At 35.6% G+C, this 13,339-nt stretch overlaps 3 protein-coding genes across 5 annotated transcripts; 1 reads left to right on the forward strand and 2 right to left on the reverse strand.

Annotated features, from left to right (window-relative positions):
* The first annotated feature begins 1,584 nt into the window (after positions 1 to 1,584).
* On the forward strand, positions 1,585 to 2,151 carry LOC140803689 (uncharacterized). Its single transcript, XM_073159584.1, has one exon. It carries the CDS (start codon positions 1,585 to 1,587, stop codon positions 2,149 to 2,151), a length of 567 nt encoding a protein of 188 aa, XP_073015685.1.
* Positions 2,152 to 4,921: 2,770 nt separating this feature from the next.
* LOC140842541 (uncharacterized) lies at positions 4,922 to 8,517 on the reverse strand. 2 transcript variants are annotated; one of them, XM_073210518.1, is made up of 7 exons: positions 8,411 to 8,517; positions 7,537 to 7,653; positions 6,520 to 6,559; positions 6,288 to 6,383; positions 5,864 to 6,060; positions 5,645 to 5,743; positions 4,922 to 5,519 (listed from the first exon to the last, which is right to left on the reverse strand). In XM_073210518.1, exons 2-7 carry the CDS (start codon positions 7,644 to 7,646, stop codon positions 5,093 to 5,095), a joined length of 969 nt encoding a protein of 322 aa, XP_073066619.1. In that variant the 5' UTR covers positions 7,647 to 7,653; positions 8,411 to 8,517; the 3' UTR covers positions 4,922 to 5,092. The 2 variants fall into 2 exon arrangements, with proteins under 2 accessions (XP_073066619.1, XP_073066620.1); XM_073210519.1 differs by lacking the exon at positions 8,411 to 8,517 and having other exon boundaries at positions 6,520 to 6,810; positions 7,537 to 7,659.
* Positions 8,518 to 8,933: 416 nt separating this feature from the next.
* LOC140842542 (WRKY transcription factor 44-like) lies at positions 8,934 to 12,888 on the reverse strand. 2 transcript variants are annotated; one of them, XM_073210521.1, is made up of 7 exons: positions 12,706 to 12,888; positions 12,462 to 12,509; positions 11,698 to 11,914; positions 11,508 to 11,609; positions 10,547 to 11,157; positions 9,867 to 10,025; positions 8,934 to 9,360 (listed from the first exon to the last, which is right to left on the reverse strand). In XM_073210521.1, the coding sequence occupies exons 3-7, from the start codon at positions 11,887 to 11,889 to the stop codon at positions 9,189 to 9,191; spliced, it is 1,236 nt and encodes a 411-aa protein (XP_073066622.1). In that variant the 5' UTR covers positions 11,890 to 11,914; positions 12,462 to 12,509; positions 12,706 to 12,888; the 3' UTR covers positions 8,934 to 9,188. The 2 variants fall into 2 exon arrangements, with proteins under 2 accessions (XP_073066622.1, XP_073066621.1); XM_073210520.1 differs by having other exon boundaries at positions 12,452 to 12,509; positions 12,706 to 12,887.
* Between the last annotated feature and the right edge of the window lie 451 nt (positions 12,889 to 13,339).

Genomic DNA, 13,339 nt, shown 5'->3' on the forward strand with positions numbered 1-13,339 from the left:
AGTTGTATATTATCTAGAATGGAAGTATCATTAATTTAATTATTTATTTATATAAAAATTTCATTTTATCAACTTCATAAACTATAACATTATTTATATATATATATATATATATATATATATATATATATATATATATATATATATATATATATATATATATATATATATATATATATATATTGTATCGTTTAAAAATAAAATCTAAAACGTTTTAACTTTCATTATATATAACTTTTATAAAGTGCAATTGTTGACTCCGAATGTAATAATTACTACCAACTTTTAGGTAACTTAAATATCCAATTCAACGCATGTAATTCTAGATAATAATTCTTTCTCCAATTTATTCTCCATTCACTCGTCTCCATTGTAATTTCCTTTGCCCTTCGATCCATTTCTTTCACCACCGTACCTCATCTTTTTTCTTTCAGCGATCCCTCGTTAAAGTTCACTTGAGTCAAGATATTAGAAGTTTCAGCCATCAAATTTCAAGGTAAAATTAAATAATCCCGATATCGATTTAATGTTTTTTGTACCCTCCTTGGTTATAAATATAAATATTCTCCAAGTATATTCCACCGAATTAATGAAAAATATTTTTGTTCAAATTAATAAGACGATTCCTGGTCAACTATTCAGGAACATATATGTTTTTTTAATACATCCGAATATAATTTTTCGTCTTGTCGTTGATTATTCATTAATATTACTGAGTTACCATTAAATAGAAAATATTAAATGTTGATGGTCACTTTATTTAATTTATTGCGAAATATAAGACGATTGATTTTCGTTGAATAAAACTCGAGTTGTATATATATCCAGATCTGTATTAACGTTATCAGCATATACTTAATTATTTAATAAATGGGAAATTATAAGATTCGGTTTTATTTGTTTATTTAAAAGTTTGGAAATATATAGTAAAGATTAAAGGCTTACTTGATTCATGCTAGATCTGCATTTCTGTATGATTTCAATAAATTATTCATTAAGTTTTAACAGTACATGTATTTATCAAGATTTCTCATATGTAAGGAGACATCCATTTGACTCTAATTTTGTATTTAAAGAAAATTAACATTGAAACATTAATCGTCTAATATAATTTGAAATGAAATATTTGAATTGGGTCAAGGGGTACTTATTTATGGTTAGTGAATTTATGTAATGTTAAATTGGGAAAATCTTACTTTCGTAATCTAATCTTATTGCCTTAATCCATATATTAAAAAGATCATGATCAATGTACAATGAGAGTTATACATTGGTTACAAAGTGCATTTGAAACGACAAAACTTTCATAAATACTTTTCGAAAGAGTATTCTAAAAAAAATTCGAAGATAATTTTATCATTTCAAATACATTTTGTAACTCAATTTATAACTCGACTCCACATTAAAAAGTTCTGATTTTGCCATCTATTTATGTACAATAATGTGTGTGTGTGTGTGTATATATATATATATATATATATATAAACATTTAGATGCACATGCACATAAGTTACACACCATGCGCACACCTTTCCTTTTATTTGATCTTTGATGTGTGGAAATCAGAAGCGGGCAAGAACGAAAATGAGCTCCGCAGGAACATCCGGAAAATACCAACAGCCAGCATTTACAGCCGCAACAGCTTTACTCGAACTGGCGAACTCCCACGTGAGCCCCGAGCTCGAGGAGGCATGCAGCACAATCGTCTCCATGTCCCAGAAACAAGAAAATTTCCATGAAGAAGAAGCTCGGAGGTACGGGAACCCTACTCGACCCTTCGTATATACTGCTTCGGATGGCACCAAATCCGCAGTTGCTCCATTAAGAAAGGTCCATGGCAGCAACAACCCAGCTAAAGTACGAGACCACCGTCTGTTCAAAGACAGTCGACCCCCGCAATTTTCGATGCTGAATCTGGTGCGGGATGCGGTTGCAAGATTGGCTGGTGGGGCGGGAACTAGGGCCGACGTCTGTGATTTGGTTCGGCACTCGCAGTATTTAGTGGACGATATTGTGGAGGAGACTCTCGTGAAGATAGTTCGCGGGGCTCTGGATCGGTTGCGCTGCGAGAGTGATCCTTGTGTGGGATATGATAAAGATTTGAAAGTGTGGGTTTATTTGCACAAAGATAGAGGAGTAGAAGACTTTTAATTGATTTTGTAGGCTATGTTCTTTTGTAGATAATTTTTTTAAATTCTTTTGATTAAGGTTGTATTATTATGCAATTATTAATCATATAAATTTTAAAGAGTACTTTACAGCATACAACTATATATTCACATACAAACACGTTCCAAAGTCCAAACCTCGATCCTACATACATTTTTGTTAATGATTTGAAACAAATGCTTTTTGTGTGTATTGGGTAAACTCAGACAAACATAGTAGCTTACAAATCACTTTATAGCCCGTTAAACGTCTGGGAAAGTTCTGTGCAACAGGTTCGTCCAAAAAAATATTGATAAGAGGAATCAAAATCATAATCATTGGTCAAATATTGAGAGCCACTTCACCAACTCATACGTCTTGTGGGCAAACCTCATTCCTAATAGTTGCAAACAAGATTAATTAACTAAAGATGCCTTCTTGTAAACCATTCCAAAATATTAATTAATATTTATAAATGCATCAAAATCGATTTACGTTGATAAATAAAAGGAAAATTTGGTAAGTAGAGATTTTTCCAAATTTTTAGCTATACAATAATGTTGATTTAATATTTAAGTATAATTAACAATTTCGATACAGAGTATATTGTTTTTAGTATATCATATGGAATGGATGCAGTACTATTTAATTATATAATATTATCGTTTTGTCACCTTCGAAGAATCACTTGTTCATCCATATGCTTATTTGATGCACATAAGTTGCACACAGTTTTCGCACTCGCAGACTCCTCGGCAGAAACCTTCGCAACACATCTGGAGCTAACATTTACAGCCGCAACAGCTTCACTGGAACTGGCGAACTTCCACATGAGCCCCGAGCTCGAGGAGGCGTGCAACGCAATCTTCCGCATGTCCCAAAAACTAGCAAATTTCCATGAAGAAGAAGCTCGGAGGCAGGGGCGGATTTAGTGTAGGGCGAACGGGGCCACGGCCCCCCAAAAAATTTAAAAAAAAAATTTAAACTAAATATATAAACAGATTTATATATACATGGCTCCCCCAAAATGAATGATACGTCCATATATCTCAGTGGCTAAAGCCAATTATAACGTTTGATCCACCCGATTTCGAAACCTGATCCCTCTTTCTTTCTTTTTTTTGGCTTACCGAGAAATCCGCGACGATCGCAAAATAAACTAAGCGGCCCCTATGTCGAAATCCTAGATCCGCCCCTGCTAGGTACGGAAACCCTACTCGACCATTGTATATATCCACCCCAGGTGGCACCAAATCCGCAGTTGCTCCATTAAGAATGGTACACTGGCAGCAACAACCTAGAAAAAGTACGAGACCGCCATCTCTTCGAAGACAGTCGACCCCCACGGTAGATAATTTTTAAAAAAATATTTTGATCAGGGTTTTATTAATATTTGATTATTCCATCATATAAATCTTATTGTTTATCAAAATTCAGTTCTTCATTATATATATTAAATATCGATATTACTATATAAATTTTTACCAACACTAATGATTACATTTTATTTTTACGTAATTACATAGATTCTTAAAATGATAGTTTTAAGTAACTGCACTGTTTGTGCAGTATAGTTTAAGCATTGGTATTTGTCTACCATTAGTGTTGATTAAATTTTAATTTTAAGTAACTATAGAGATTATTTAATTTTCTTTGTGCAGTATTTGTGCATCTCGTTCTAAACATAATTGGTACTAGCTATCCACCTAGGCGATTTAGATTTCTAATTTAAGTAGGATTATGTTTCGTTCGATTTTATTCATATCTACAGTAAAAAAATAATATTTTATTACATAAAAATTTATCATTTTTATAGATCGGGTCGAGTCAGAAATTCAATTCATAAGAAGATGTCGTAAATCTTTTTGTTTATTTTTTAAAATCTTAAAGTTATTATTTTTATTTCCTATCTTACCCATTATGATGCTTGATATAGAGATTTCATCGGGATGGGTTTATGGTCAATTCTTTTCAAAAAAAAAATCTTTTGCAAAAGTCCTCCATGTTCTCACGTGTCAGTTTCAATTGAAAAACTTCTATGTTTAAAAAATTACGCTCTCGAATTTTGACATGCTGCACGTAACAGAAAATAACCGCATCTGGGCTGCCAAGGAACAAGCGTAAATATATGGAAATAACCAGTTAAACTTCATTTTTTAAAAAATAACCTTCTCAATTGTATCATTTTTCTATCTACTTAAACCATTAAAAAATGTTTATAAAGATAATATTGCTATTAGAATGTAATAGCATGGTAAAATAGAACAATCGAAACAAATCATTTTTTTTCTCTATCATTAGCGGGCAAGAAAGATTCAACTACAATCCTTCCAAAAATATTATAATTAAAAAAACAATTGGACAAGACAACACAATATCTCTTACTATTTATTAAGGCTGAGTAGGTTAGAGTAACTTCCTTGGTCTGTTTTTTAAAATACCTAAAATACCCTTCACCCCACTCTCTACATTACTAATTATATATATTAATAAAGTGTTAAAAAATAAAAACAAGTCACATGTAGTTTAGTGGATAAAACCTATGTTTCTTAATCATGAGGTTGTAGGTTCAATTTTTGCTTGGGTCTTTTTTATTCTTTTTTAATTTATTTTTTAGTTCATATATCAAAATTATAATGTAGCCACTCATTATTTTTTATAAATATATTTTGATCCTAATTTAAATATAAATCAAATAAATTATAAAAACATATCGTACAAGCACGCAACGCGTGCGTCGTTATACTAGTTATAATAATAACGTTCAAGTTCAAAACCAAAACAATTGTCGCAGGTCTCTACTCAGTTCTCAAATCATAGAAATCAAGTTTTGAGTACTTAAACATTTCAACTACAGTACGCTGGAAAATAACAGAAAATAAAACATCGACCTCAGTAAACCTTACATGACCGTATCCTACCATCGCTTACCTTCTCCACAATTTCATGGAGATTCGCTGCCCCGGGGAGAGCGGATATTTTCATTGTCATCGACAGATCTGCTGTTGTGTCTTGGATTGGGGCTTCTGCCCCGACCACTGGTAGCATAAGGGCTTTCATCGTCCCCCCTCATGGCAGGGTCCCCAGGGCTTTGGCTATCCCCCCTTATGGCAGGGTCCCCAGGGCTTTGGCTACCCTCCTTAGGACTTTCATTATACCTGTCATCTGGCTCAGTTTCCATTCTGCTTCTCCTCGGAGAAGGGCTCCTTCTCTCACTTGGACTATCATCCGTAATAGGCGTTGGGCTGCGCTTCCTGTTCTTGGAGGGAGTAGAGCCCCGTTTTCGTTCGGGAATTCTGTCTGCAGGACTTCTTGACCTCCTCTCATCGTACTCAGCATCACGGCCTCTTCTAGCAGGGGACCTTGACCGGCTGGACAGAATGAAGAATTAAAGATGGGTGCAATCAGTTGGAATTTAGTGCAGGAACTTAGTAGCATCTCTTTGCAGGAGCTGAAACTTTTAACCGGAAAATTTAATTTTAAAATAACAATCAACCTGTAACTGCGGCTTCTGCTGAAACTTCGACTCCTACTCCTGCCACGATGAGGAGAACGTGACCTCACAGGAGAGCGTGAATAACTGCGACCGCGCTTACTGAAATAGACTCGGATAAAAAATTAAGAGATGCTTACATAAATTACACACAACTACTTGTCTGGAAAACATCAGGCAGAAAAGGAGAGTAAATCACTATGGCAAATTAAATACACTTACCTCTGCTTCTTAGGGCTATCCTGGCAGTTCTTCTCAATATGACCTCTTTCCCCACAGCGATAACACTTGTTTTTCCAGTCTCCAGCCTTGCAATCACGAGCCCAATGGCCATCAATGCCACAATTGAAGCACCGTCCAGAACCTGGAGCAGGACCTTTGCCAACATATTCTCGAACTCCTCCAGGTCCACGTGGTACCTGCAGCCACATCATTTAACACCAGAGGCTAAGCATACAAAAAACTAAGACAAAATTGTTCCCAAGGAGCTTATTTTAGATGTCTCTTAAAAAATATAGAAGTGGCTACATTTAATTATGTCAAAACTGCATCTTCAAGTGACAAAAGGCATGACAGGGCCACATCCAGCCACGTTTTTTGCTTAAAGTGGGAAAAAATTGAAAGAATGAGCCTCAGATTCACTTACTCCCTTGGCAAATTCAACAATGATATGCCGTCCATCAACATCTCTTCCATCCAAGTTATATCTAGCATCATCAGCATCCCTAGGATCGCTGAATTCCTGATAATTGTGATGGGAACACAGAAACCCACACGTAATTGTCAAATATATAATGAACTCGTAAATGGAAAGATAGAAAGGAATCTGTTAATAATTACAACCAAGAACAAGAAAGATAGAGAGTGATGATACATACAACAAAGGCGTAGTCTCGCTTCATATCCACATCGCGTACTCTGCGGAAACGGTTGTCAGAAACATTAAGATTTAGGGCCATCATAACTTGCGTACTGGAGTGCATGAAACTTGGTCCTCAAGACGAACTAAACACCAGTTTGATTGTTGCAAAATCCATAAAAACATGCAAAGACAACATAAAGAATCGCCAAGACAATCCACCAAGTCCACCCTCTCACCATTGACCACCAGGTCAGGAATATTCCACCCTCCCACCATGGACCACCAGATCACGCAAAGGCTCAGAAACCTTCAATAGAACCATTCAAGTTAAACGCAGAAGCACCTCTGCCACACTGTTCCTTCACAAATAACATGATCACATAGGTGCCAAGGTAAGAACTATGCTTGGAAAGCAAAAATGTTCTTACTTGGAGGTAAGAAGCAGAACCACATTCTACAGTGCCAGATCTCTCATGACAGACATGAGCATGGGTTTGCTAGAAAGCTCATAAATCTTTTAAGGGTGGAAAACTATTTCATTACACTACCCAGGTAAACCAAGAGAAATAGTTGCCTATAAAGAACAAATTGGTCTGCAGTATCAAGCAGAGAATTTTAAAGTAGGTGATAATGGATAACAATATTAAGACGACCTCAGTACCTCGGCCCATTGTGAAAAACACACGTAAGAGAAATTCAGATTTAGGAAAATATTTCTCATAAAAAAAGAGACATTATTTAGAAATAAGAATGTAATACACTTAATAAACAAGCTGAATCAGCTACATTAATTTACACAATGGAGGTGGTGACCAGAGAAAGTAAGCATGTATTAAAATTTAGAGTACCTATAAAAACATCAATAACCAAAACACATCATCTACAAATATAGAAAATCATATGAATTAAATGAAACCTGACAAACAATTGTAAAAAGCATGACCCTCCACAAAATAAGCCGGAGATTTCACATTTGAAAATATCAGTAGAACAAATATCTTTGAACAAAAACGAGGACATGGCAATTTATTACCTTCCATATCTGCTGAAAACATGTTCCAAATCTCGAGAACGGGTTCTGGATGACAAATGACCAACATAAAGGCGTGTATTACCACCATATCGATCATCGTGACGAGGCATTTTTTAGCTGCAGCAAAAAAGCTAAAACTCAAGATTTGCAAAAAAGGAAAAAAAACATCATCAAGGTAAAATATAAAATCTCATATTAACAAAAACACTTGACACCAACAATGACCCAGCTAAACCTGCTTGAAGCATAAAGATAACCTTAAGTAGGCAAAACACTTAAGTTTGAGCCAAAGGGCATCCAGATACAACCAGGATAAAGGAACTGAACTTATCACAACTGTTTCTGAAAATTTATATTTTTTATTGATACCTCTAAACAACTTAAATCCCTCGTAAATTCCAAAAAGTCTCAATTAGAATACAAGAAAAGATTGGGAAAGTATGATATTAACAACCCATTCCAAGGAAAAATCAGAGAAATCATAGGAAAGTGAAACACAAATCAGATGATTGGAAAAAGAAAGAAAAAAAAGCTCAATTATTCCAGAGATGATACTTAGCCCAACTTCAAAGAACACGCTGCATTTTAAAAAAACAACAGAAAAAAAATTACTTTACAATAGAACAATACGCATCGGAATAAATCCAATAACTTCCATGAGCAGAAAAAAAATAATTTAACCAATTAAGATCATCCTCGATCCCAAATATTAACGCGGGGACAGAAAGTAATAAATATTCCCAAAATCCCCAGTCTAAAACCGATTTCTCGCCGAAAACAATAGCCAGAACCTAAATGAATAAAAGATAGAGCAAAATTTGCATAAACAGATACAATTAATACAAATAAACCTAAATATTGAGCACAAGAAAACCTGACAAAAGAGAGCCCAGATTTTGTTGACGAACCCTTATTATCCAGAAAACACCAAGACAGTACGGTTTCGAAGTCGGAAAATATTTTTATACCCTCAAAGCTAGTGATTCCTGCGGTCACGATGATTCATATGACATCTAAGGGCCACAAATTAGAATAAGGTGGGCCGAGATGCATCCCTAGACTAGGTCGTGTGATGCCCAAGGCCCACATATATTATAGTTTCTTAATCGATCCTATTCGTTAACTACATTTTAAATTGTCTTTAATCCTGCATTAGCCCAACAAACATGTATGCCAGTTCAATCACTCGAGATTTATTGGTCGTATTCATAATCAAAACGTCCGATGCTAACATGTAAGAGTGCGTATATAATATTTTTTATTTTTTATGCTAAGAATATTACTTTTTATAGTGAATATCGTTAAGTTTGACGCGTCTCAGACCATCTCACAAGACAACGGCTTATTGAAATTTTGGCAGCTCAATCGAATTCACGCAAAAGACTAAAGGCGCTAAAACCCACAAAATTGTACATTATATATAATAGGGTTGAATAGCAAATCAAGGTGACTTGGGTTGACTTCGAATATCAGGAGTCTATCTAAATTTTCAAAACACGAAAACTAAAAAAAAAAAAAAAAGAAACGTATCATATCAACTAGCCATTTTCCAGAATTTGATAAACACTGAGGTAATCCTCATGTGTAGGCATATATGTATGCATCCTAGATTAGCATCCGGCTGATGTCTCGAGATATTTGTAGGCGTTGATTCAAGATTTGTTCCTTGTCCTTGTATTCGATGCCTCTGAATTTGCAATTTTGATCGGCATTTCATGGTTGTGTCGACCCTCATACGTCGTTATGAAAGTGGAGGGATCTTCTGAAGTTCTCTCGACATACTTCCGCACATTGCACTTGGGGCTGGTGCACTTGTAGTAACTCCTGCAAGGGCAATCAAACACACCACAACCTAAGAGCCAAGAAACGGAACTGATGCCATGTCTTAATCGACACTGTCCACCCTTGAAAATAGCTGACTATTTCGATGACGATTCCCACTCCCCAAAAATTGTATCAGAAGACAAACTTAACTGGTTATGTAAATTAGTGTGCACTGCATTGCAAGATTCCAGTAATTTTAAAGAATAATAATAGCATCCTAAATTCATTAAGTAAAAGAATCAGCTAAAAAAATAATTGAAGGAGGAAGTGTTTTTCCTCTATAAATTAGTAACAATTTTTATAAAAATTGTCGCAATAATTATTTTAGCAACTTTTTGACATTTTTAATGCATGATAGCTCATGCTTATTGTATACCAAATGATCTGACAAAAATCAAGCAACTTGATCTACTAAAATGTCCCAATATTTTATTAAATATCTAGACGCGCATTTAATTTCTATACCAGGGGAAGATGCCCAGGGAGTTCGCAAATTTAATACTAACCTTGGGTATGAATTTCCCTTGACAACTTTCTGGCCATACTTTCTCCATCGAAATCCATCCCCGATGATATCAGAATCCGCGTTGTTCTGGACACCATTCCCAGGCTCGGGTGTGCCTTTCTCCGCACTACATGCTTTTAGTGATTGGATCTGGCATTTCCTGCAGTATAAAACCATAACCTCAGAATGCTGTTGTTATTGTGTGAATTCAAATATCAAAAGTTCACATATGAGTAGGAAAGCAATGGTATTGGCGTTCCGAGCTTTTCGAGCTAGTTTCAAACGTTATTCAATTCATGTTCGAAAATATCAAACTTGGCTAAGTTCTATCATATTTGATTACATATTTTTTAGACCAAAATATTAATTCAATAGCTCTAAAGGCTCGTGAGCTTATATTCATATTTTAGAAATATATTTCAAATTACATGAGCTCACAAGTTCGAACCTGAATTCAAGTTTTTACCTAATAAAACTCAGAAGTCAGGTTCAAATTAAAAGAATCGAGCTCGAATTCGAATTTTTAGTACCAAACTCAAGCTCAAGATAGTTTATTCTTCCAGCTTGAAGCAAGCTAAAGCATATGAGCTCAAGCCAATAAAAAAAAATACTATTAAGCTGAATTCGATTTGTTTGCATCTCTGTACATATCCTAGTGCCAGAGTAAAATAACTGTGTCACCTTCTTTTGCTTTTAAAGCCATCATCTTCCGCTTCCAAAGCTTCACTTCCTTCCTCCCATTCCCCTTTATCAGCATCATTGGAAGTTGAGGCACTACCATCGAACAATACATCCATAACTGTTTCATTGATTCTCGGAGAAGCACCAAGAAAATCTGATTGGGTGAATGACTCGATGGTAATTTGATCTTTAGACTCACTCGTAAGCCCTTCAATTCTATCAGCCTTCTGATTATTTGACACGGAACTGTTTACCTCAATTTGAGCAGTATCACATGCAGGTCCCAGAGGTTTTGAGTGGCTGTGCTCGCCCTTGTAGACCACCTCCGCAATCTGCTCATCAAGTGTTCTTTCTACCATCTTCTTCGCCAAACAATTCGGGTATGTACACTTGTAATAACTTCGTGGATACTCACTTCCCTTAACCTGTTTCTGTCCATATTTCCTCCAGCTATGTCCATCAGAAGAAGCTCGCTCCTCGTTGTTAGAAGGTAGCAAGAAACTTTTGTCTTCTTTGGAATTTACTAGCAAGTCATTTCTCATCAACTCTGATATTTTAATAGATGAACCAACCTCGGTATTTTCTCGTCTGGAATTAATGACATTACTCCCCTGGTCAAGTACAAGTTCATAAAACACATACCTTTGCAACAAATGCAAACATTTAGGTCACGGGTCATTTTTAGTTCCATAACCATGTTGGAGCGACATTTTTGGAACTTTATGCATGTAAATATTAAATTGGGAGATATAGGTAGAAGAAATAGTAAACTTGATCATTGTAAATAATTATTGAACTGAATTGATACTTGCATGTGCGTAGGTCTAAAAATGTCACAACTCAGCTGTTGAAGAATAAAAAATGATAACCAAAAATTTAGGAAATTTTGCTCTTATACTGAATCAACTGTACAACAATTAATCTCAGAAGAAGATTGAAAATATAAAAATGTTATACTAACCAAACTTGCCAAGACGGAAAGAGTTGCACTCGTTACAAATTTAGCAATTGGTTTGTAAACCAAATTTGATGCATCATTTGATTTTGGGGCCAACATCTCCACCTGGAATCATCGGATGCCAAAACATGGAGAATATGAATGAAAAAATTGCACAACAAAAAAATTAAAGGGCCTTGAAAGAAGTAAATACCTTCCCTGTTGGCTTGAACCGGAAAGTCTTCGGTCTTATGGCTATAACTGCAGTTTCAGAAACATCGGCAGGTGAAGAATCCTTAACTGCATCTGAAAGCAACTCCGATAAAGATTTATGATGGGAGAGGCCTGGCCTCCTGGCTATTGGTTTCTTAATTGCAGTTTCATCCTCTTCATTAACTTTTGTCATAATTGTCGTTACAGCAAATATTCTTCTGCATAAATTCACATTGTACATGAGATCAACCTCACGTCCTAAAAGTGAACAAAACAGCTAACTTTGTGACACAAGCCGATCATCAGCCGTTTCAAAATTCTTGGCTCTTGCTGCCAGCCTGCTATTTTGTTCTCAACCATCAATATTTGACCAATTAAACTTGGTTAGAATCAGGACCGAAGGGAATTATCAACAAACAAATCGTTCCCACTTTCACCTTTTATTGGAACCGACGCTATCAGTTCTTTAATCATATTTAGGCCGACTCTGAACACAGTCACTTCTCTGACCGAAAGATTATATTTTTTTGAGAATAAAACAACGTTCCATTGAAAAAAGAATTCAACATTCCTTTTACAATGGTAACAACAAAAAGGTAGTAAATTAAAATCCTAGTACCATCCCTTACCAATGGCAGCTTCTATTTCCCCATTTAAACAAGTTAAAGAACATATAATTGGAAGAATCATGTGCTCATAGAATCAACAATTTTCTCCACAAGTGGTAAGGAGTTGGAGATTGAATATGGACTAACCAGGAATTACCTAAATCCACTGTTCTCTCCACTTGAACATCAAGTCATTTTGCTCCACCTGCATGCACAGCATTCAAATTCAAACTAAACAATACACGTAAAACAAGCATTTAAAAAATCCCAGTAAATTGATAAGCTGTTCCATCCCCACAACCCAACTGTGTAGTCCATTACCAGCAATTTCATGGACAAAAAGACAAACCCACCAAAAAAGTCATACAGGAAATCAGAGTGAAGAGCTAAAAAGGAATTACCCAAGAAATTGTTCCACTAACTCTCCGGTGTTACCTATCTCTCTACCAGAGAAAAAAGCCAAATGTTTCACGAATTGTGCACATATTCATGGCAGGGGCAGGATGGGTAATGCCTGTGAGGCCAACCAACCCGGGAATCCGCATTTGAGGCAGATTCACTGATTTTAACCCCAAAAGAATGGTAGTTGAATGCCAACAGCCACGTGCTATAATCCCATCCCACCTTCCTGTCCATTTCCATCTTATAAATGGTACCCCACAGGCCCACTACAAAGTAGGTTCCACCTACGTGAAATTTTGGATTTTCCTTTTTTTTTTTTGGTTTTTAAATAAAAAAATGGAATTTCTTTTTTATTTTGGGTCTTTTGAGAACTCCAGGAAAACAGTACATATAAATTGATTTGTGCGTGATTTCACATTCGTCTTGTATCTACGTGCATGGGGTCAATATGTTGTGAATTGATTTTTGTTCGCGAATTATTGTATTTTGTTTGTATAACCACAATTGAAGAGAGTAAATTTAATCTCGTTTAGCCATCCTTTTGCAGCTTCTTCAGCAATTTCTAGGCGCTTGATCCAATTAAGAACCCTCCCACGCGTTAAAGGACCTAATACACAATCCCGAAAACACCTG

The sequence above is a fragment of the Primulina eburnea genome, chromosome 10, assembly GCF_022965805.1.
Source record: "Primulina eburnea isolate SZY01 chromosome 10, ASM2296580v1, whole genome shotgun sequence".
Taxonomy (NCBI): Eukaryota; Viridiplantae; Streptophyta; class Magnoliopsida; order Lamiales; family Gesneriaceae; genus Primulina; species Primulina eburnea.